Raw genomic sequence first — 24,092 nt, 5'->3', positions numbered from 1 at the left:
CCCAAGTTTAACCCTCCTGGCCACATGTCCCCATCTGTTGCTGGGGAATCAGTGTCCTCAGGAGCCCCTTGTGAGGAACTGACCAGCTCTGCAGGAAATGGCTTGTGCCTCCTGCAGGGCAACATATGGTGGAATTAAGAATCCTCGTGACCATTTTGATACTTTCATAATATACATTCCATGTATTTTATCAAAGACACCCTCCCTCCTGCCCACTCATGGTCCCCTCAACTCTCCTCCCAACTCCATGTCACTTTTTTAGTGAATAAACCAGTAAATCCGGTTAGTGCTTCTCCTACTTACACATGGGTGAGGCCATCCACTGGAATGTGGGCAACCTGCCAGTGACCACACCCCTAAGGAAAGTTGGCTGTGTCGTGGCTGGTTTTTATGCCAACTTGACACAAGTTAGAGTCACCTGAGAGTTGGGAACTTCAGTGGAGAAATGCCTCCATCACATTGGGTATAGAATTGTAGAGGGCAGCCTGATGATGTCCATTTATCAAAATGGCTGTAGTAGTGATCTCCCAGCCATGGGTCCTTGATCAGATGTGCAGAACCAGGTTGGAGTTTCCTCTTCTGGAGTGGGTCTCAAATCCAGTCAGAATGTGGCCAGTGATCCCCACAACATCCCTGCCCAAAATTGCACCCAGGGGTGTATCTTGCCAGGGCAGTCCTTATTGGCCTGCTTCCCAGATGGGTAAGATACAGTGGGCAATGACTGACTATTAAAAATACTAAAGAGAGCTCACGATAATTCGTCTCTGGATCTACAACATCCCAACTCTCCATCACAAAGTTCTAGTTAGTTATTCAGCTTCACAGAGTCTTAACCTCTCTGTGGCTTTCCTTCTCTCCCAGGAACTTCAATTGACAAGATCCTGTGGGAGGGAGGAAGGGCATCTAACTCTGCCTGGGGCCTGCAAAGTGCTCCTGAGTGGCTCCCTGAAGAAGGGAGGACTTAGCCAAGGACAGCAGCATGCAGAACCTCCAGCCAAATGCAGGAGTGGAACAGCATGCAAGGCCCTGGGAACAGCCTCTGCAGAGACCCAGAGGTGGAATAAAAACCAGAAGAAACACACCAAGGAGCAGAGTGGGGGAAGGGAGGACAGACAGGGAGCCAGGGAGATGACAAGGGAGCGGGTCATTCCCTAGGGCTGCAGGGACAAAGTGTGTAAACACTCCTGTGACAGAGTGACAGTGGGATTCCAGAGCAGAGTGGCTCTGGGTTAGAGACCCAAGGACAAGACATCAGTGGGCTGGTCCCTTCCAGTGTCCCAAGGACGACTCTGCTCCCGCCTCTGCCTTCTGCTGGCCCCTGCTGTCCACTCCCTGCCTCCTCCCTCACACCACAGTGCCCTGTGTGCACAGCTCTGTCCAATGTCTCCATCGCACAAGGAAGCCAGTGGCCTCAGGCCAGGAGCCATCCTGATGACCATCACTTAGCACAGCCCCATTTCTTAATGACATTTCACCCTGAGGTCCTGAGAGTTAGACCTCAGTGTCTCTTCTCCTGGAGAAAGGCTGGGGCACATCCCAGCTCCTAGGTCCCTCTCTGGACATGTGCAGACCAGTAACCCTGGACCTGGCTGATCCTACAGGAAACAAGGGTACTGGGAGGCGGGTGGGCAGGGAGGCAGGCTGTGCTAACTGCTCTAAAGCATGGAACAGATGTCCAGGGGCTCCCAGGCCCGGATGCTCCCACAGCACTCACATCTCTCAACCCCTGACCCTGGTGCACAGCTCTGAACCCCCTCAGCTCCTTCCCCAGCTAAAGTGACCACAGCAGACCAAGGAAGTCTGGATCCTAATGTGGGCTTGGTCCTTGGAGAAGGTAAGAAAGTTTAAAAACAAACTAGAAATTGGGGGTGGGAACTGGGGCCTCTCATGGTGAGTGTTCACAACCTTAAGTGAGAGAGTGGAATTAATATGGGTTCTTAAAGATCCCATGAAAGGGCCGGGCGGTGGTGGCGCACGCCTTTAATCCCAGCACTCGGGAGGCAGAGCCAGGTGGATCTCTGTGAGTTCGAGGCCAGCCTGGGCTACCAAGTGAGTTCCAGGAAAGGCGCAAAGCTACACAGAGAAACCCTGTCTCGAAAAACCAAAAAAAAAAAAAAAAAAAAAAAGATCCCGTGAAAGGGAAGATAAAATCCCTGTCTATTTTTTAGAGAGAGAGAGAGACAGAGACAGAGACAGAGACAGAGACAGAGACAGAGACAGAGAGAGTTGAATTTTCTGGCAGACATCTCCTGGCAGTTCTGGGCAGGGCACCCCAATATACCCTGCAGCTGCTTGGCTTCCAAGTCAGCCACTTGGGTTCGCCCCTCTTATGCATCTGACCGGACTCACAAAGTCCCCTGGCCCGAGTCCCTTATTCCCAGCAGCTGGAAAGCAAAGAGAGAGGCCCCATGTACTGCCTGAGTCTCTCGGAACAGCAGGCAGGGCTCCACTGTCTGGACAAGGCCGGAGAGGCACAAGTCAGGAGGCGGGGGTCAGAGGGTCTAGATGGTGTGTTGCCGATGGTTAGGAGCGCACGGGAATTCCAGAGCAAAGGTCGACAGCTATTAAGAGCATGCCCGGTACAGATTTACGTTTTTTTAGCTAAAACAGAGGAGCTATGGTCACACTGTTATACAAACCAGGCCCTCAGCTTACCAGCATTATTCATGGCTGACTGTGGATTTTGTCTTTCTAGATATGAGGCCGCGTAGAAGTCCCTGAAAATTAGTATCTGATGTATCTTCTCCCAAAGAATGGGAGACCTCAGACCTGGACAGACGCCTAGATGTCTGTGGGAGGGTTTGTGCAGGATACAGAACTTCTCAGAGGAGTCCTGTGTGCCTCAGGAAAACTGGAAACCCAACCACCACCCCAACCCCCAACTTGCACACATGTTATACGATTAAATATTAATTATTCTCTTTGTAAAGATCTCACACCAGGCCTGACACACAGTGTGTCTCCAAAATTACCAAAAATTGCCCAACTCTACCCTAAGACACTCATGAACACCCCCTGATAGCACAGTTGGGTCTTGGGGAGCTTAGAGAACAGTTGAGGCTTTACATCTGGGGGACACAGCACCCCCTGCTGGCCACTGTGAGAACTGCTGCTATTTACTTAGAGACAAGGCCACTGCCCTTGGCTTAGGAGAGCCATGGACACAGTGCAGAGTCTCAGGCAGCAGGGAATGAGAGGCCAGCCTGGGAGCAGGAGCAGGGCAGCATGCTGTGGGAAACTGCAGGGGCTTAGAGCCCTGCTGAGTGGAGGGGCCAGAGGGGGTGACCCAGAAATGAGCTGGGAGGGCGGCTCCCCAGAAGCCTGTCTTGGTCATGGACTTCCCTGGCCTCTGCAGCTTTCCAGTGGGGAAGTGGGGCCACCACAGAAGGATCACCTTGGAAATGGCAATGTGAGGGACAGCCCAAGAGAGAGCCCCTACCCAAGATGACTTAGTCAATGAGCCCTACTGTGTGCTGGGCATTGGAATTGAAAATAAGCATGAGAGGGAGAGGGAGAGGGGGTAGGGGGAGGGAGAGGGAGAGGGAGAGGGAGAGGGAGAGAGAGAGAATAAGTTAGTTTTGAGTTTAACTCAGTCAATTTTGATTTAATTCGCTGCATCAGATCTCATCATTGCCACAGACAGCTAACTCATCAGCAGTCACAGATTCTACGCCATCTTATTTTCCTGCACTGGCTTGAACCCCAGCCTGTATACTGGAGCCACAGTGCACCCTGATGTGCACCAGACACATACCCCGTGCCCCGGGGCCACAGGCAGCTGGAAATAATTTTTGTGTGAAATGGGACAGGTCTTGAATCTTGTCTTGGGAACATGGGCAGAAGGAACCAAGGATTCCCGTCTCTGTTTCATGTATAAGAGACCTGGAAGGATCCCAAGCCAATAGCATCAAAAGCTGTAGCAGTTTGGTTCTGCTCTGTCCACTGCGGGGTGCCCAGTGCCTCCACCCATGTGGAGCATGTAACAAGTGCACATGAATGCATCTGGTTGAACACACACACACACACACACACACACACACACACACACACACACACACACCTACAGGTCTATGGCTCATCTCATACACCCTCATGGCATCTGCCGTGGTTTATTGTTGCTGATCAGACATTGGACAGAAACTCCCGACAGATGCACAGACAGGAGTCAAACTTGAGGTCTTCCCTCCCCTTCTGAAACTCTTGTCTCCCAGTGAATGCTGTCGGAGGATAAGGCAGATGGAAGAGGCCGCAAGGAAGGGTGTCTGTGATGGGAGAGAATCGACGTCTGACTCTAGGTTGGACACTCCCTCACTGGGGCTGTGGGCAGCATCCTGCCCTTTCTTGTCAAGGCCTGCAGCAGAAGAGCACATTCCGACTCCAGAGCTTTCTGGGCTGGTGCTGCTGTGTTCCTGGAACACATTCCTGTGGCTCTTCAGCCTCTGCCTGTAATAGAAAACATACAATCGTGTCAGGAGCCCTCATTTCTAACTGGAAGGAATGTATATCAGCCCCCAGGGTGGTCACCATAACTGGCCACCTGGAGCCCCCCAGAAGAAGGGACAGCACATCCCCATGTTGGCAAGATGGCTATCAGGACTTCTTTGGGGTTCAGCCTACTGAGGGTCCATGGAGCCCCTCCTGAGGTCCCCTCATTCAGTAACAGATCTGCCAAGTGGGAGCGAGGGCCTCGCCACCTGTCTGATGCGGGACAGCACTAACGGCCAGGGCAGCCCCAGCTGCCTCTGTCCTATGTCCCCTCTCACTTCCTCCCTGCCCTTCTGATGTTTGGTTCCAATGTAACCACACCCATGGTAAGCTCCATCCTGAGGCCAAGCACCGCATCATTGGTTCCCTAGCATCAGAGAGTCCCCTGCCCCAGGAAGAGAAAGGTCCAAACGCAGGTCCCTCTGCACCTCTTTGGCTGAGACACTGTCCCCAGGAGACCCGTTGACCACATGATAATGAAACAGGAAAGATGGACTGCTTCCTGGACCTGAGCACTGTCTTCAGAGTCCACGGGAATCCCAACCCCATCTATTCTTAGCTGAGCATCCCTGAGCCATTGGCTTCAGCTTGCATATCCTCCTGACTCTCCCTTCGGTCCAGCGTGTGTGTGTGTGTGTGTGTGTGTGTGTGTGTTTGTATATGTATATGTATATGTATAATGTGTGTGTGTGTGCAAAAAACAGAGAATGATATTTTCCTCAAATGCTGTCCACCTTGGCATTTGGGTCACACTGGACTGGAACTCACCAAGGAGACTATGCTCGCTCGTCAGCCTGTGCAGGGATCTTGCTGTCCATGCACTGGAATGTCAAGGGCAGGTCTCCTTGTCTGGCTTTTTTACATGTGTCTGGCCATGATATTAGGCTCCTCATCCCTACTTATGTGGCAGGTATTTTATTGACTGAGCCATATCCCAGGCCCTGAGCCTTCTCGGCTCATCAGAAAGAGAAGGATGTTATTAAGTACACCTTGTGGAGGACTAGGGATGATCCAGTGAGCTACTGAACTATAAAGGACATAGGACAGAACATGTGTGTAAATCCAGTGAGTTACTGTATGATAAAGAACACAGGATGAGCATGTGTGAGGATCCAGTGAGTTACTGTATGATAAAGGACACAGGATGAGCATGTGACAAGAACTCTATAGGGGTGAAGTGACAATCTCTGAGGCCAGACTGACTGAGAAGCATGCAGAGTGACCAAAGCTGTGTGCAAGGGGACAGGATGATGACAGGTTCTCACCGGCACACGCCAGGAGCGCACTCGGGAACCATCCTTGTTCTTAAAGCATGGATAATCCATCCAGGCTCGAGCTTCTCTAGCAAGTCGCTGCCAGGCTTTTGGGTTCCCACCAGCCACGTTCCCTGTTGGGTCAGCTGGGTCCAGGATCACAGGCCTGCAGAGCAACATTCAGAGAGGGAATTGACCATCTGGCCAGTGTCCTAGGAACCACTGCACAGGGGCAGTAGAGGAGCCCAGTAAAGCACCCCATCCAAAGTTTGTCCTGAGTCCCTACCCCACAGCATAGAGCAAGACTGGAGGGTTCCTTGCCCATGATCAAGGAGGCCTGGGTTCGAATCTTCTACCCTTTATTAGCTGTGTGTCCTGGGGCAGGTCCCTCAGTCTCTCTAATCTGTGTAATGATGAGAGTTGAACCAGCCAGTCTCAAAAGATGGGGTATGAAGGCTGAAGACAACACAGGATCAAGACAGTTCCTTTCCTCAGATGACCATAACTGTATTGTTTACAGTTAATTAGTCCAGCCCTGTTCTATGCCTCACAGTGCTTATGACACTGTTACAGCTAGAACATCTCAGTTCCTGCTCCATGGACATCCCCTGCCTCTGCTGGTTGAGTCTGGACAAAGTCATGGCCTCAGTCTTATCTACAGACAAGAGAACCCACCCCCATCTCCCAGGGCTGGTGGTCCTCTTGTCAATCAGCTGACAGAGGACAGGTCCCAGCACAGTGACAGGACAGGAGATGCTCCATTAATATGAAGCTTCTACCTCCCCATTTCCACACTGCTACAGCCTGGGCCTCCCCGTGGGGAGCTGAGCCATGAGGGGACAGGCTACCTGGCTTTTCTGAGTTGACTGTGCAGGTAATCAGAGATGTCCTGGTGTTGAAAGTCATAATACACTGTCCAGTAGATTCGAAGCTGCCTGTAGTTGATGACCAGTTCCAAGACTGTCCGGAAGCCCTGGGCTGTGTTGAACTCAGGGGCTCCACTCCCTCGTTCCCAGGCATAGACTGTGAGCAGCTCCAGGGCATACTCGGGGGGCAGCAGCTTCCCCAGCTTCTCCTTACACTGAGAAGAGAGAGACAATGAGAAAAATGGGTTGCCAGTCAGCTGTTGTGGGGACCACTTCTCACAGGGTCATTTCAGTTGCCACCTGATGTTGTCACTACAGGTTTATTGGCACACACCTGCACGTACATGTAGATTCAGTGTACAGACACCCCTGTGCTATAGCCAAGTTCTGAGGGGTCCACAAGTTGACTGTGTGGTCCACAAAGACTGAGCATTTACCAGCAGGCACAGGAGGAATCATGACAGCTTTATTGACAGCCAGGGAGTGAGGGTGGGGGCGGGATAGTAATGATGCTCACTATTGAAGGTTTTATCGCAGGCTCTAAAATAAGTAGGAAAAGGCTAAGGAGCCAACTCAGTGTGTTAAGGGCCCCCCTCTCCTTGCAAGGGTAATAACTAGAGTTCAGATCCCCACCATGCACATGATTGTCAGGCTTTTGAGGGAGCTGACTCATTATCCCAGCCTAAGCAGATGGAAATGGGGGTCCCCAGGACCTGATGAAGGTCCAGAGTTGCTGATTCAGCACACTGTGGGTTCAAGTGTGAGACCCTGCCTGAATATAAAAGGTGGAGAGTGACTGAGGACCTGGCATCACTCTGGTCTCAGCATGCTTAAATACATACACGCACACACATAGGTATGTGCTCTCATGAATAGGAATACATATACTCACACTATATATATCTCATACACACATCAAAACTTCAGAAACATTGCAGGATGAATGTTTAAAGAAACCGTAGCTTGACACATCAGGATAATCAGAGCCATAGTAAGTAGCAGTGCATGTTAAAAAACAAACAAACTAGAGATCTATAGGTCAAGTTGGGTGCGATGGTGCACACCTTTTATCCCAGCATTAGGAGGCAGAGGTAGGCAGATCTGTGAGTTCAAGGCCTGCCTGGTCTACATAGTGAGTTTCAGAACACCCAGAGCTACATCGTGAGATCCTGTCTCAAAGTAACAGAAGAAAGAAAGAGAAAGAGAAATCCTAAGATCAAAATGACATGTTAACAATGAATTAGATGCAGCTGAAGAGTGAGTTAGTTGACTGGAAACTGGACTAGAAAAAAATCACCCATAACAAGCATGGAAAGTCCTTCCTCCCAGGGCCCCTCTCCCGTTCCTTCTCCCTCCTTACTTCCCATCACCTCTGGATTCTCTCTCTTCCCTTCCCACCACTCCTTCCCTCCCCTCTTGCTCCTCATCTTTCCTCCTCTTCATCACCCCTTCCATTCTCCACCCCCCTGTATAGACGGGGCTCACGGCAGACGGGTCAGATGCCATACCAGCTGGTACCAGTGCTTGACCAGGCGGATGAGACTCTTCAGCTTGGGTGGACGCTGCTTCAGGAAGTTTCTCTGGAGCTTTGTGAAGCAGGTGGAGAACTCGCCCTCCAGATTCTTAAAGGTGCACTCTCTGATGAGGTTGGTGTAGATTTGGGGGTCAGGCTTGCCGTAGATACCAACATGACCTGTCAAGGAGGCTTCATTCAGTTAAAACCTCAGCCCTTCTCTGAGGTTCTTTGGTTTATCTGGGTGACAAGCTCACAGGCTGAGGGGTTCAGGGATAGAGCAGAGTTTTACCACAGCAAGCCTCACTCCCCATACAGCCATGTGCCTACCACACCTCAGGACTGCAAACACCATGTGGCCCTGGAAAGTCCCTGCCCCCAACTGGTCCTTCTGTGATGCCTTCCTCACAGGCCTGGAGACAGCGGTGGGAGGAAACAGCACACTGAGGTCACACACGAGAGAGCTTCACGCGCATCTAATAATGGCCAGCCATGCTCTGGTGTCCAGTATCCTCCGCATGGTTCTTGTCATGTGTGTACACTCCTGTTCATGTCAGAGTTTATGGTGGAGCTGTCTGCTGCTGCATTTATATATCATGTATCTCATGTTTACAGAGTCCTGCCCTGTGTATTGTGTGTATTTGTGAGGAGGTAGATGCATAAGTTTGGAGCCCAGAGGAGGACTTGGGTGTCTCCCTTTATTGTTCATCTCCTTCGCCCTTTGAGGCAGGATCTCTCTGTGAATGAGTAGCTTGGCTGGCATCCAGCTGGCCACAGAGATTCTCCTGTCTCTGTCCATGTACAGCCTGGGTTAGAGGTCAATGTGTGGTCCTTTCTGTATAAATGGGTGTGGGGGATTTGAACTCAGGTCCTCACACTTACTCAGCAATCGCTCTTATCCACTGAGCTGCCTCCCCAGCCACTGTGTTTTCAGTGCATGGTTTTCTGTAATGCCTAACTTAATATCATGTGGTTTTGTTAGGCCAGGTCCTGAGAGCAGTAGGGTGTATGTGTGTGTGTGTGTGTGTCCTAAACTTGTAGAGTGGATAGGCAGCAGATTAGGGAATACATGTGGGTGTGTGTATGTGTGTGGGTGTAGATGCACATTTGAGTAGACTAGACAGGCAGCAGGCTGTGTCCTAGGGGTGTGCAGGTGTGTGGCCATGGCTGCAGCAGGCCATGCCATGACAGTCTCATGTTTTTATTTGCAGCTTCAAGTTCCACTACACAGTAGGGCCCATGGGTTAAGTCATCTTGTATAGAGTCGGGGCTGGGTTCCTCTCAGGGCTGTAGCTCACACTGCCATTTCCAAGGGGGTCCTTCTGTGGTGGTCCCACTTCCCCCCTAGAGAGCTGCTGAGGCAGGGGAAGTCCGTGACCAAGACAGGCTTCTGGGGAGCCGCCCTCACAGCTCATTTCTGGGTCACCCCCTGTGGCCCCCTCCACTCACAGGGCTCTAAGCCCCTGCAGCCCCCCACAGCATGCTGCCCTGCTCCTGCTCCCAGGCTGGCCTCTCATTCCCTGCTGCCTGAGACTCTGCACTGTGTCCATGGCTCTCCTAAGCCAAGGGCAGTGGCCTTGTCTCTACGTTAATAGTAGCAGTTCTCACAGTGGCCAGCAAGTGTGAAGTCTCAACTATTCTCCCATCTCCCCAAGGCCCCTCTGTTCCTTCAGGGGTGTTCCTGGTTGTCTTTGGGTAGAGTTGGGCAGTTTGTAATTTTGGAGTACACACACACACACACACACACACACACACACACACACACACACACACATACCCAGGCCTACGCACAGGTCTGAGGTTTCTTTCTCTTTCATCGAAGATGCAACAGGGGCTAGAGAGATGGCTCAGAGTTTAACAGCACTGGCTGTTCCTCCAGAGGTCCTGAGTTCAATTCCCAGCAACCACATGGTGGCTCACAACCATCTGTAATGAGATCTGGCTCCCTCTTCTGGCCTGCAGGCATACATGCAAAACAGAACACTGTGTACATAATAAATAAATCTTTAAAAGAAGAAGAAGGAGGAGGAGGAGGAGGAGGAGGAGGAGGAGGAGGAGGAGGAGGAGGACGAGAAGAAGAAGAAGAAGAAGAAGAAGAAGAAGAAGAAGAAGAAGAAGAAGAAGAAGAAGAAGAAGAAGAAGAAGAAGCTAATTTTTAGCTACATCTCTGTCACAGTTTTAGAGACACAGAATTTCCACACTCAGCCACAAGAAGAGCTGATCACCATGCAGGTGTTCTGTAGGACGCCCCTGGGGCTGACGAGACGGCTCCATTAAAGGCCTTGATGGCTTAGTATCAGGACCCAAAAGCAGATTCCCAGCACCCACATAAAAAGCTGCAGGTGGGGGTGGGGGTCCACACCTAAATCCCAGTGCTGGGGAGGTGGAGGCAGGAGGATCCCTCATGCTCACTCTCTGATCTGATAGGTGGATCAGCCAGCTCCAGGTCAAAGGTCAACCTATCTCCAAACAGTCAAACAAAGCAACCAACAAACCAACCAGGCTGTCTTGTAGGGAGTGGAGGAAGCCTGAGTGAAGTCCTGAATGTATCTGAGTTTATTTGTTTCCGGCCTGGGAGTCCTCTCCTACAGACACCTCCTATGAGACTAGGCAACCCCTCCCCCACCTCTGCTGTCCCTGATAAACACGCTGAGGCTCCAGGTTGCCCGAGGTTGTGGGTGCAGCTCCGTCAGAGCACACACCCCACCTGACCCCAGCTGCATGCTGCAAGAGCCAAGAAGGTGGGCCAGCAAATTCCAGGTCAACCTCTCAAAAAAGCAGGCTGCTATGTAACTGACATCCAGGACTGGCGTCTGGTCTCTACCCACACCTGCAAACATGTGAATAGGTCTGCACACATGTGAAACCTGCCCACACACACACAAACACACATACTCACACAGAAACAGAGGAGAGGAAGAAGGCACATGGAAGGGCCGCCTGAGGCTCTGAATGGCTTACCGAGGACATCATAGGCCAGCAGCACATCAAACTCCACCTCCTGTTCATGCTGGGAGGAGGTCAGCTTGAAACTAAGTTCCTGGGGTTTGGCCCACCATGGATTCTGGACATTAACCTTCATACAAATATGTGTCTCATTGGGAATCGTGAGCAGCTGTTTCTTAATTTCCTGGAAGAACTCTCCCTGTCGCTTTAACTGATCCTCAAAGCTGGTGAGATTGGTAAAGAACACCACCAGGTCAGCATCTGATCTGCCCTGGAGTCCTGTGCCTTTGCCTGAGGAGGCGCCCTGAAAGACAACGATGAGAATGATAAGCGACAGGCAGAGCCTTGTCCAACAGTCCAGACCTTCAACAGCCTAAAGGGCCACCACCCAGGGAGATGGATGGATAGAGAAAGCAGGCACATGTGCAGTGGAATACTAGACAGCCCTGAAGAGTGAAATCGGGATTCATGTAGGAAAATAGATGGTTCTGGATCTCCTCCTGGTAACAGAAGTAAGCCAGGCTCAGAACGATGAACATCAGTGTTTGTCTATGGGGTCTAGATGTAAATATGTCTGTGAATGTCTGTGTGTGTATGTGTGTGTGTGTGTGTGTGTGTGTGTGTCTGTCTGTCTGTCTGTCTGTCTGTCTGTCTGTCTGTCTTCCTGTGTGTCTGTGATAGAAAGCTGACTATGTGGGAGAGGCAGAGGAGGGGTCTAAAGGAAGTGAGGGTCAAGGGAGGGTAATGGGGGAGACAAACAGCACATTTTCTCTCATGTGGATTCTAGATCTAGCTGCACACAGGTGACGTGCAATCAGAGAGGGACTCTCCGGGGGACGTCAGTGTGGGGGGGAAAGGATGGGGTGGTAGTGGGTGAGAGGAGACTGTGAGTAAATTAACACAGATTTAGGAAACTATGGTCATGATCCCTACTGTTAGCAGAATGTGAAGGGAATACACTAAGGGTACAACATAAGCTTGTATGAAGATCAGAACAAAAGCTTAAATTTAGAGAACTGAATACATGAGAGAAAGATTCTGAGAAAATAATGATACTGAGGAGAGCCTCCCTAAATAAAATGCAGCACACATGCACTAACACACTGCACATCGCAGGGAATGGAGCTGGCGTTACAAACTGACATTTCACTGGCCGTCACAGTGACTGGGAGTGAGGTACTGTTGTCATGTTGTCCCATTTCACAGATGGGAAACCTGGACAGTGAGGTCCCATCAGTCCAGTCATCCAGCAGGTAGGGACGCTGTTCTGTTCTCTACTCTGTGCCACAGCTGGGTGCCCATGAGAACACAGGGACACAGAGAAGGTAGGAAACCCACACCCACTCAGGGCTGCAGCCTGGCTCCTGAGGGTCCTCTCCCTCCCCATCCGGTCAGCTCAGGCGGGGGGGGGGGGGGCTCACCTTCACCACCTTGGAAACCCTCATATCATGGTCAGCGCCTTGGAAGCATCTCTCCTTCAGGAATGCACGTAAGATGATGATGGATGCTTGGACCTCAGCATGGAATCTGGTGTCAGGGAGGAGGTTGTTCTCTATGAACTTGTCCAGCTCCCAGGCTGGGATGCTGCTGAGTCCTTGATCCATCCTCTGGCGAATATGTTTGCTGACTCTGGGCCAGCCTCAGCTTATATCCACAGCTAGTTTCTCTTTCCCAGGAAGGGCAGGGCTATGTAAATCAGGCCTCTGCCTCTGAGGTCTGTGGATCCTTGGCTCCATAACACTCTGGTGTTTCACAACAGGCTGTGGATCAGGAGTCATGAAGCATTTTAAAATTATTGTCTCTTGTTCTTTTCTTCATTATCTTCTGTTGTTACTGAAGAAAATGATTTTTTAGAATTGTAGATTTTAACAGCAATACACACATGTCACTTAAGCTGAAAGAGCAAGTGAGAAGCATCCAGAAGATGGCTGGCATTCAGATTCACACACTGGTGGGTGTGTGAGAGGTGACTGGTCCACACCGGGACATGATAATGAGCTGTTTTCCCAGAAGGTGGCTATAGAATTCTAAGGTTATGAAAGCTACTAACTAGTTGTACACTGTTAAAGACAATTAAGACATACAAGTAAATGGTCAGTCATCCTCAACCTATGTGGAGCATGTAATAATTGCTGAATAAATGCATCTAATTTATCCATGAAGACACACACACACACACACACACACACACACAGACACACACACACACACACACACAGACACAGACACACACACACACACACACACACACACACACACACACACACACCCTAATTACTGTTGGAATCGATGCAGAGTGTAAGAAATGAAAACTGAGGACATAACGGGAACCTTGGCTCTGCTCATGGTTATGACCACAAGCCATTGGTGGCTTTTTGAGGGACTTTATTTGTAAAGACCTAGAAGCCTTGTCTGTGTCATCCAGGTTAGAAGCCCACAGCAAAAAGCACAGTCTCCATAGCCTCTTTGGTAAAGGAGGCTCTTTGGTGGACACTGACCATGCCTGAGGGAACTATGATGCTGAAGGCCCGTGCAAGGAGGGCCAGATATGGAAACAGGAGACCAGCTGTGAGTCCTGAGCAGATCTGGGTGAGGGCCAAGCAAATTATACTTTAGAATATTCTATTACATTATCTCATGTGTGTGAATTTGGGGGTCTGAGGACATCTTGTAGGTGTGGCCTCTCTCTCCTTCCACCATGTGGGTCTCAGGATCAAACTCAGGCCATCAGGCTTGTCAACAAACACCTGTTCCCTCTGAGCCTTCTCACTGACCCTTTTTGTTGTTGACTGGGTTCTCAAATTCACATATGCCAGGTTAGCCTTCAACTTACAGCAATCCTCCTGCCTTAGCTCCCTGAAGGCTGGAATTGTATAAAGTGCCGCTATTCCCAGCTCATACCACTTTACCGCTTCCACACCTCCCTGCATATCTTAAAGAGTGTCACACGGTCTAATGAGACCAATGCCCTTGGCAAGCCTGACTGAGCCAGGGAGTGCCTGGGTCACAGGGTGTAAGAGCCCACATCTTTAACCCTGCTGGCCTCATGTCTCCATGTGTTGCTGGGGAAGCAGTGTCCACTGGAGCCCTTGTGAAGAACTGACCAGCTCTGCAGGAAATGGCTTGTGCCTCCTGCAGGGCAACATATAGTGGAATTAAGAATCCTCCTGACCATTTTATAAAACAGTCTTTGAAATTTTCATAATATACATTCAATGTATTTTGTCAAATTCACCCTCCCCTTCCTCCCAACTTAGGGTCCTCCCAACTCCCCTCCCAACTTCATGTCACTTTAGTAAATGAACCATTGAATCCAGTTAGTGCTTCATATACACATGTGTGTGAGACCATCCACTGGGATGTGGGCAACCTGCCAGCGACCACACCCCTGAGGAAACTTGACTGTCTATCCAGGCTGGGTTTTATGCCAACTTGAAACAAGCTAGAGTCACCTGAGAAGCGGGAACTTCAGTGGAGAAAGGCCTCCATTATATGGGGCACAGAGTTGTAGAGGGCAGCCTGATACTGTGTCCATTTGTCTAATAGCTGTATAGGTTATCCTGGGGCCCGTGATCTCCCAACATGGGTCCTGATCAGATGTACAGAACCAGGGTGGAGTTTCCCCTTGTGGTGTGGGCCTCAAATCCAGTCAGAATGTGGGCAGTGACCCCTATAACATCCATGCCAATATTGTACCCATGGGTGTGTCTTGCCAGAGCACTCCTCATTGACCTGGTTCCCAGCTGGATAAGATACAGTGGTGGACATCGACTGACCATTAAAAGTCTAAAAGAGAACTCATGATAATTCAACTCTGGATCTGCAACATCCCAACTCTCCATCACCAAGTTGTAATTCATTTTTCGGCCTTGTAGACTCTTGTTTCCTTCTCTCTTTGCTCCTCCTCTTTCCCCAGGAACTTCAGTTGACAAAATCCTGTAGTGAAGGGTCTAGGGCAGCTAACCATGCCTGGGACCTGGAAAGTGCTCCTGAGTGACTCCCTGAAGAAGGAATGTCTTAGCCAAGGACTGAAGCATGCAGAACTTCCAGCCAAATGCAGGAGTTGAACAGCATGCAAGGCCCTTGGTACAGACTCTGCAGAGACCCAGAGGTGGAATAAAAACCAGAAGAAACACACCAAGGAGCAGAGTGGGGGAGGGGAGGACAGACAGGGAGCCAGGGAGATGGCAAGGGGGCGGGGCCATTCCCTAGGGCTGCAGGGAGAAAGTGTGTAAACACTCCTGTGACAGAGTGACAGTGGGAATCCAGAGCAGAGTGGCTCTGGGTTAGAGACCCAAGGTCAAGACATCAGCAGGCTGGGCCCTTCCAGTGTCCCAAGGGAGACTCTGCTCCCGCCTCTGCCTTCTGCTGGCCCCTGCTGTCCACTCCCTGCCTCATCCCTCACACCACAGCGCCCTGTGTGCACAGCCCTGTCCAATGTCTGTCACACAAGGAAGACATTAATCTTTGGACCTGTGAGGTTGGTGATCCTGGACCTGGCTGATCCTACAAGAGTTGAGGGTTCTAGAAGGTTGGCAGGCAGGGAGGCAGCTTGAGCCAGCCTCTCTAAAGCATGAAACAGATCCCTAGGGGTTCACACACCCAGATGTTTCCACAGCACTTGCTTCCCCCACATCTCTCACCCCCCGACCCTGGTGCACAGCTCTGAACCCCCTTAGTTCCTTCCCCAGCTCAAGTGACCACAGCAGACCAAGGAAGTCTGGATCCTAATGTGGTCTCTGTCCTTGGAGAAGGTAAAAAAAAATTTTTTTTTAAATTTAAGGTCAGGAAACTGAGGCCTCTCAGGGTACAGGGTTCACAACCTTAAGTGAGAGAGTGGAATTAACATGGGTTCTTAAAGATCCCATGAAAGAGAAGATAAAAATTTTTATTGATTAATTTTTAAAAGAGAGACAGAGACAGAGACAGATAGAGAGAAAGACAGTAACAGAGACAGAAGAGTATGAATTTTCTGGCAGACATGTTGTGGCAGGTCCGGACAGGGCACCCAATATACCCTGCAGCTGCTTTCCTTCCAAATCAGCCACTTGGGTTCGGCCCTCCTATGCATCTGACTGGAACTCACCAAGGTACCTATTCCCAGCAGCTGGGGAGCCGAAAGAGGCCCCTGCAATACCTGAGTTTCATGGAATAGCAGTCCGGGCTCCACTGCTTGCAGCACGAGACAGCTCAGCTGTTCCCAGACTTAGAGTTCACTTGTTATCTGTGTGCCTGGGTTTTCTTTAAATGGTTTTTGTTTTCCCCTCAAAGCAGAAAAAAACTCAATATGAAGGTCCCTTCATGGAGAAAATGACAACGGGCATAAATTAGGCACAAGATTGGTTACAACTAGGGCATAAAGCACATAAGCCAACACTGTTTCATTTCCCCAGGTGTTGGTCGTTCATTGTGTGGAGGATGCTCTCTTCTCCTGCTTGTCTAATCAATGCTTAAACGAACACTTACCTTTCATGGTAGGTAAACTGAAAGAGCAGAATTTTAAATTGTGGGTCAGGTCATTGGGTATGCTCTTACCTGTTGATCCCTACTAGGGCTTTGCCTCTGCTCTCCTCTCTCAATCGCTTTCTATGTTGAAAATTTCTATGTTGAAATTTTGGGAAATGTAGCCCCTCAAGTTGAGCGGGCTGTTAGCTAATTAAACAGTGCTGCTGCTAAAGAGGAAGTTCAGAAATAATCCTTTACTAATAAAGGGCCCACAGAAATTATTGTTCTACTAAATAAAATGCAGGTTGAATATTCATCCACACAGATAATTGACAGACAATACTAGCATGTTACTCCAGATCTATAATAGTCACCATTAAAAGATCTTTAAGATTAAAAAAAATACTGCATGTGTGTGACCTAAAATTACATCTAAAAATCCTGTAGAGATAGCTTTTTAATGCTTTTATAGATGTCTCTTCTAAAGGAAAAGGAGCATATATTTTATACACAAGTTCTACTTTATACACACTCCAGATTGTACAGCTCTAAAGTCTTACCCTCCTAGAGCCAATCAGACTTTTGTTGGATATTTCTCAGCCATGAAATGTTTTCAATGACCTCATGTATAAATTAGCACACCAGGATAGAGATATCTCTCTGCTCTATGGAAACTCTTTATCTCAAGATTCGTGAATTGTTTGGGAATGCTTAAAACAATCTGTAACAGCAGCTAACTTAAAACTAGTAACAAAAGGCTCATCATTAAATGTGTATATATGCAGTTTTAATTTGCTACATTAGAATACGTATATGGTTTGACTCTTGTGTAGAGAAATAGGTCTACTACATCAGATTGTGTAGAAGTGATGTTTTTAAATGGCAGCCACATGGCTTGCCTCTGTCTTAGCTGATGCCTCATCTGGATGAAAAGGACCATGTGCCTGGCAGCTATCTTGACTGGGGTTAAAGATTCCATGCCTTCTAACATCACCACCATCTTGGTCAAAGTGACACGTGGTCTAAAGCCTTCAGCTCATTCTCCTACCTCCTTTTTAGACTATGTAGGCAACAACAGGTCTCCTAGAGGGGTTTGAATTAGCGTGTAGTTTTTGATGATGATAAATTCCTAAGGTTATGAAGGTATGCTCCGGTTAACAAAAGCTAACATAGAGATGTATGTCTAAGCGCTTGTGTCTTTGCCAACACCAGGCTTCTAGAAAAATTTAAATAAGTAACAAAATAGGGTTGATAAATAAGGTCTAACTTTCTGATGTCTATTCAGGCCAACAGAAATTGACTTAAGGATAAATATCTATCTACTTTGTCATTGCAACTATTAAAGTTTTATTTTGATGCTTCAGCTCAGTTTTTTTTTTGTTTTTTGTTTTTTGTTTTTTTTTTTGTTTTTTTTGTTTTTTTTTTTTTTTCGAGACAGGGTTTCTCTGTGTAGCTTTGCGCCTTTCCTGGAACTCACTTGGTAGCCCAGGCTGGCCTTGAACTCACAGAGATCCACCTGGCTCTACCTCCTGAGTGCTGGGATTAAAGGCGTGCGCCACCACTGCCCTGCCATTCAGTTGTTTTAGGCTCAAACTTAAAGAGAATAAAACTATAGAATTCTGATCTTATAAAAGGTACTAAGTAGTTGTACACTGTTAAAGACAAGTAAGACATACAAGTAAATGTTCAGTCCTCCTCTACCTATGTGGAGAATGTAATAATTGCTTATAAATGCATCTAAGTGAACCATGAAAACACACACACACACACACACACACACACACACACACACACACACACCACTGTTGGAATCGGTGCAGAGAGCAAGGAATGGAAAACTGAGGACATAACTGAGAACCTTGACTCTGCTCATGGTTATGGCCTCGAGCCATGGGTGGCTTTGAGAGATTTTATTTGTAAAGACCCAGAAGCCATGTCTGTGTCATTCGGGTCAGAAGCCCCCAGCATAAGTACAGTCTTCAGACATGGTAGGTAAAGTGATTTCTTGGTGGACAGTGACCATGCCTGAGGGAACTGCTACACTGAAGGTGCCGGGCAAGGGTCACCAGAAGGGACAACAAGAGACCAGCTGAGGGTCCTGAGCAGATCTGGGTGAGGGCCAAGAAACTATACTGTAAAATATTCGATTACATTTATTTCACCTGTGCGAATATGGGGTCAGAGGACAATTTGTAGGCGTGGCCTCTCTCTCCTTCCACCATGTGGGTCCCAGGATCAAACTCAGGCCATCAGGCTTGTCAACAAACACCCATTCCCTCTGAGCCTTCTCACTGACCCTTTTAGTTGACCAGGCTCTCATAGTCACATAAGTCAGGCTAGCCTTCAACTCACAGCAATCCTCCTGCCTTAGCTCCCTAAAGGATGGAATTATGATGTGCTGCTATGCCCAGCTCGTCTATACCTCTTCTACACCTTCCTACATATCTTAAACAGTGTCACTCAGTCTAATGAGACCAATGCCCTTGGCAAGCCTGACTGAGCCAGGGTGAGCTCAGGTCACAAGGTGTAAGAGCCCAAGTCTTTAACTCTCCTGGCCACATGTCCCCATCTGTTGCTGGGGAAGCAGTATCCTCTGGAGCCCCTTGTGAAGAACTGACCAGCTCTGCAAGAAATGGCTTGTGCCTCCTGCAGGGCAACATATAGTGGAATTAAGAATCCTCGTGACCATTTTATAAAATGGTCTTTGAAATCTTCCTAATATACATTCAATGTACTTTGACAAAATTCACCCTCCCCTTCCCCCCCACTTACCATCCCCCCCAAATCCCCTCCCAACTTCATGTCACTTTTTTAGTAAATAAACCACTGAATCCGGTTAGTGTTTCTCACATTCACACCCCTAATGATAACTGACTGTGTCCTGGCTGGGTTTATGCTGACTTGACACAGGCTAGAGTCACCTGAGAAGCAAGAACTTCAGTTGAGGAATACCGCCATCATATCGGTACAGAGATGGAGAGGGCAGCCTGATACTATGCCCATTTGTCAAAATAGCTGTTGTAGGTTCGTCTCTGGGGCCTCTGATGGCCAGCCATGGGTCCTTGACCAGATGTGCAGAACCATGTTGGAGTTCTTATTGTGGAGTAGGTCTCCAATCCAGTCAGAATGTGTCTAGTGACTCCCATACCATTCCTGCCTCAACTGCACCCAGGGGTGTATCTACCAGGGCAGTGCTTATTAGCCTGGATCCCAGATTGGTGAGATACAGTAGTGGTCAATGATTTACTATTAAAAGTACTAAAGAGAGCCACTATAATTCCTATCCAGATCTACAACATCCCAACTCTCCCTCACAAAGTTCTAATTAGTTATTCAGCCTTGTAGTGTCTTATTTCCTTCTCTCTTCCTTCTTCCTCTTTCCCCAGGAACTTCAGTTGACAAGATCCTGGGGGAGGGAGGAAGGGCAACTGACTCCACCTGGGACATGGAAAGTGCTCCGGAGTATCTCCACCTGGAAGGGAGGTCTTAGCCATGAACAGAAGAGTGTGGAACTTCCAGCCAAATGCAGGAGTGGAACAGCATGCAAGGCCCTGGGAACAGCCTCTGCAGAGACCCAGAGGTGGAATAAAAACCAGAAGAAACACACAAAGGAACAGAGTGGGGTAGCTGGAGACAGACAGGGAGCCAAGGAGATGACAAGGGGGCGGGTCATTCCCTAGGGCTGCAGGGACAAAGTGTGTAAACACTCCTGTGACAGAGTGACAATGGGATTCCAGAGCAGAGTGGCTCTGGGTTAGAGACCCAAGGTCAAGACATCAGCGGGCTGGTCCCTTCCAGTGTCCCAAAGGATACTCTGCTCCTGCCTCTGCCTTCTGCTGGCTCCTGCTGTCCACTCCCTGCCTCCTCCCTCACACCACAGCACCCTGTGTGCACAGCTCTGTCAATGTCTCCATCACACAATGAAGCCAGCGGCCTCGGGTCAGGAGCCATCCTGATGACCATCACTTAGCACAGCCCCATTTCACCCTGATGTCCTGAGAGTTAGACCTCAGTCTCTCTTCTTGGAGAAAGGCTGGAGCATGTCTCAGGCTCTCTGTCCCTCTCCGGACCTGTGCAGGTGCAGGCTGGTAACCCTGTACCTGGATCCTACAGGAAGTGTGGATGCTAGGAGGTTGGTGGACAGTGTGGTAGCCTCAGCCAGCTGCTCTAAAACATGGAACAGATCCCCAGGGACTCCCAGGCCCAGATAGTCCCATGGTGCTTGTTTCTGCCACACCTTTTTACCACTAATATTTGTGCACAGCTCTGAGCCCCCTTAGCTCGTTCTCCAGTTAAGTGACCACAGCAGACCAAGGACACATTTGGCTCCTATCAATCCCCAGGGCCACGGCCCCTTGCATGAACAGAATCAGGGTGTGTGATGCCCAAGGCAGGCTTGGCATGGGGCAGATATCAGCATCATCAGACTGTTTCCTAAAATCATATGCTGTCCTGGAGTGCCCACATTGTGTGCCCCGAACAGCATGTGGGTCTAGGGGTGCTCATACTAGCTTGGTGAGACCTGGACTGGTATAAAGCAAGCTCTCTTTCTTTCTATCTGCCTCTCTCTCTGTCTCTCCTGTGTTTGGTGTTTGGTGTGTGTGTGTGTGTGTGTGTGTGTGTGTGTGTGTGTGTGTGTGTGTGTGTGTGTGTTTGTGTGTGTCTTCCTGTCTATTTGTCTGTCTGTCTGCCAGCTATGATCACCATTTGAAGATTCCAGGTTTCCAACATAGACAGAACCCCAATAACAGACCAAGATGACTATCTGTCCCACACATGTGCAGTCTCGGAACACTCATGCACACATGCACCCTGTCCTCTTGCCCACTGCTTCTGACACTCATCTCTTTGGAGAATATTCTAAAAGTGATGTGGTCTCTGGCTGAAAGTCTCCACACGCCCATGGTGGCCAGCTGCTTGCCTGTTTTCCAGCCATTTTAGCAGCATTCAGAGATGTCACAGGCTGGCAAGATGGCCCAGTGGGTAAAGCATGTGCTGCCAACACTGGTGACCTGGGCTTGATCCCTAGAACCCTGTGGTAGAAGGAGAGACCCACTCCTCCAAGTTTTCTCTGACCTTCACCTCTATGCTGTTACACAAGTGAACACACACACAAACACACAAACACACACATCCTCACATACGTTCACTCACACATTGATGCAAACTCATATGTTCACACATACAAAAACACTAACACGCTTTCACACACACCTACTCACACATACATACTCTCTCACACACATGGAAACACAGGTGCACCCATACATTCACACACATAGAGAGTGTGAAGGAGACTCACAGATTGAAACCACTGGCTCAGGGTCACTCAGCTAAGGAGGTGTGGGGCTTGGTTTCCCATGGACTCTGAAGCCAGTGCTCAGTTCCATAAGCAGCATATCTTTCCTGTCTCAGTGAGACTCAGCAGGGCTGTGCCACAGCCAAAGAGGCGTGTCGGGACATCACTTAGACCTTTCCCTTCCTAGGGCAGGGGTTTTTCTCATACTAGGGAACAGATGTTGTCATGCATGTCCTCAGATTGGAGCTTACCATGGGAGCAGTGACTTGGAGCCAAACCTCAGAAGGTCAGGAAGGAAGTGAGATGGAAATGTGAGGTGAGCTGAGTCGGGGGAGCTCACAGAATGGAGGCAGCTATGACTGCTGTGGCCTTTAGTGCTGTCCCACAGCAGACAGGTGGCGAGGCCCTCTCTTCCAGTTGGCAGAAGTGTCACTGAATGAGGGGACCTCAGGTGGGGATCCATGGACCCTCAATGGGCTGAGAGGTAAAGATGTCTGATGGCCATCTACCAAACATAGGGATGTGCTTCTTCTGAGGGGCTCCATCCAGGTGGTCAGCATGGTGCCCACCCTCAGAGTTCATTTGCATACCCTTCCTGGTAGGAACGTGGACTCCTGATATGATTGTGTGTTTTCTATTACAGACCTGAGTTCCTGAGAAAAACCAACAGGTTGGCTATTTTTCTTTGTTTTTTTTTTTTTTTTTTTTTTTTTTTGTGTGTGTGTGTGTTTTTTAATGACTGTAGTAATCAGTTTATTACACAGATTAATCATTCTTAACGTACAAGCTCCAGAGGAGCAACTGGGTCTTTAAATATACACAAGTATTTCCATCAAATGAATTTTCACCCTTACATCGAAATAGGCCTAAAGCAGTTAAAAACATAAGAAAAATAAGAGCTATTAGCTATGTATTAACTGAGAAACCACATACAAACCAAAGATTATGGAAAGGGGCTAAAATGAAGAAGGCTGAAAGGGCAGGGCGACGTGAAAGTGCTGGGAACAAGGCCCACCACACTTTATGTACTAACAGCTCCAGTCCATTGAAACGTTCTTCAGTTAAACTTAGACCTTAAAAATACAGCACGCAGGCAGAGTTTAATCTGTTTGGTCATAGCCTCTACCTAAGCTGTAGGTCCTTCAGGGTGAAATGAACACAGACAGCTTCTTCTTCACCCTGCTTTGTATGACTGTTGGAGATTAGATGGATTCCACTTAAGAACAATCTCCTACGGGTCGCTGGAGCTTTGTTCCTCTCATCCAAGCACACACTGTGTACCCACTACCCCTCACATCTTGCCATTATCCAAATTTAGGTCAATAAGGAAAGCTTTTAGTCTCACACCTAGGTCACGCCCGGGGAACTGGCTTCTCACACACACACTTCTCTGCTAGGAGGCAATGTTGGTACAGAAGTACAGTATTTCTAGTTTGTTGTTCCACGTATGTACAGCACGCAGCACTGCTGTGTCAGCTAAACATGTGCACAGGGGAAGATGAGGCGTGGGCTCATAGAAAGCAGCCAAATGGAAATCAAAAGGACTCTCTCTTTCAGAGTTCCCCTAGCTTTATTTGTAGAGGTTATCCAATAATTTCTTTAATTACATCGCATACTTCTGAGTCCATTCCCGAGCTATTCTGCTGTACTTTTCTCTATCTGTTTTGTAGATCCGAGCAATCTCAGGCACTAAAGGATCATCTGGATTGGGATCACACAACAGAGAACAGATGGACAAAAGTACTTTTGAAATAGTTAGTGCTGGAGACCACTGTGACCGCAGAATATCAAGACAAATGCTGCCATTGCTGTTAATATTTGGATGATAAATTCTTGTTGTAAATGCAACCTTAGGTGGTTTGAAGGGGTAATCTGTTGGGAAATGAATTGTCAAGAAAAACACTCCACCCTGATAGGGGCTGTCCTTTGGCCCCATTATTGTAGCCTGCCAATGAAACATATCATCTCCAACAGGACCTGCTGAACACTGTGCTGGAGGGTCTCGGGCCAGGTCATTCAATTCATTGTGGATTCTCTTCAGAGCCATGGGGGGAACGGTGGCGACCGGCCCCCCGGGCGGGAACGGGGACGTGGCAGGGGACAGGGAAGGGGCGAGGGCGGGGCCTGAGACCGCCCGAGCTGAGCGAGTCAGCCCCGAGAAGACCCAGAGCTCCGGAGCGCGGATCCGACGAGCTGAGGGCCAAGGCCCGCTCAGCTTCTGGGCCTGCCGCAGCGGTCACCGCATCACCCGACGGCGGCCCCTTTATGCGCCACTGCCACAGCCA

General features: G+C 49.1%; 1 protein-coding gene and 1 pseudogene across 1 annotated transcript; both read right to left on the bottom strand.

The window, feature by feature from the left end:
• Nucleotides 1-4,344: 4,344 nt before the first annotated feature.
• On the bottom strand, nucleotides 4,345-12,667 carry LOC102923354 (2'-5'-oligoadenylate synthase 1A-like). The gene is made up of 6 exons (XM_076560325.1): nucleotides 12,485-12,667; nucleotides 11,079-11,367; nucleotides 8,113-8,312; nucleotides 6,587-6,819; nucleotides 5,751-5,904; nucleotides 4,345-4,443 (listed from the first exon to the last, which is right to left on the bottom strand). Exons 1-6 carry the CDS (start codon nucleotides 12,665-12,667, stop codon nucleotides 4,345-4,347), a joined length of 1,158 nt encoding a protein of 385 aa, XP_076416440.1.
• Nucleotides 12,668-23,024: 10,357 nt separating this feature from the next.
• LOC102926146 (ubiquitin-conjugating enzyme E2 D2 pseudogene) lies at nucleotides 23,025-23,863 on the bottom strand (annotated as a pseudogene).
• Nucleotides 23,864-24,092: the final 229 nt, after the last annotated feature.

This window comes from Peromyscus maniculatus, chromosome 23 (assembly GCF_049852395.1).
Source record: "Peromyscus maniculatus bairdii isolate BWxNUB_F1_BW_parent chromosome 23, HU_Pman_BW_mat_3.1, whole genome shotgun sequence".
Classification (NCBI taxonomy): Eukaryota; Metazoa; Chordata; class Mammalia; order Rodentia; family Cricetidae; genus Peromyscus; species Peromyscus maniculatus.
This window is presented reverse-complemented; position numbering and strand designations above follow the sequence as displayed.

What these genes read in the sequence shown, in the direction of transcription:
- LOC102923354 (XM_076560325.1), bottom strand. Translation starts at nt 12,667, where the DNA reads ATGGATCAAGGACTCAGCAGCATCCCAGCCTGGGAGCTGGACAAGTTC. An exon ending in GGGTTTCCAAGGTGGTGAAG is followed by an intron (nt 11,368 to 12,484) that starts GTGAGCCCCCCC and finishes GTTGTCTTTCAG; the next exon opens with GGCGCCTCCTCAGGCAAAGG. An exon ending in TGCGCTCCTGGCGTGTGCCG is followed by an intron (nt 4,444 to 5,750) that starts GTGAGAACCTGT and finishes TTTCTATTACAG; the next exon opens with GCAGAGGCTGAAGAGCCACA.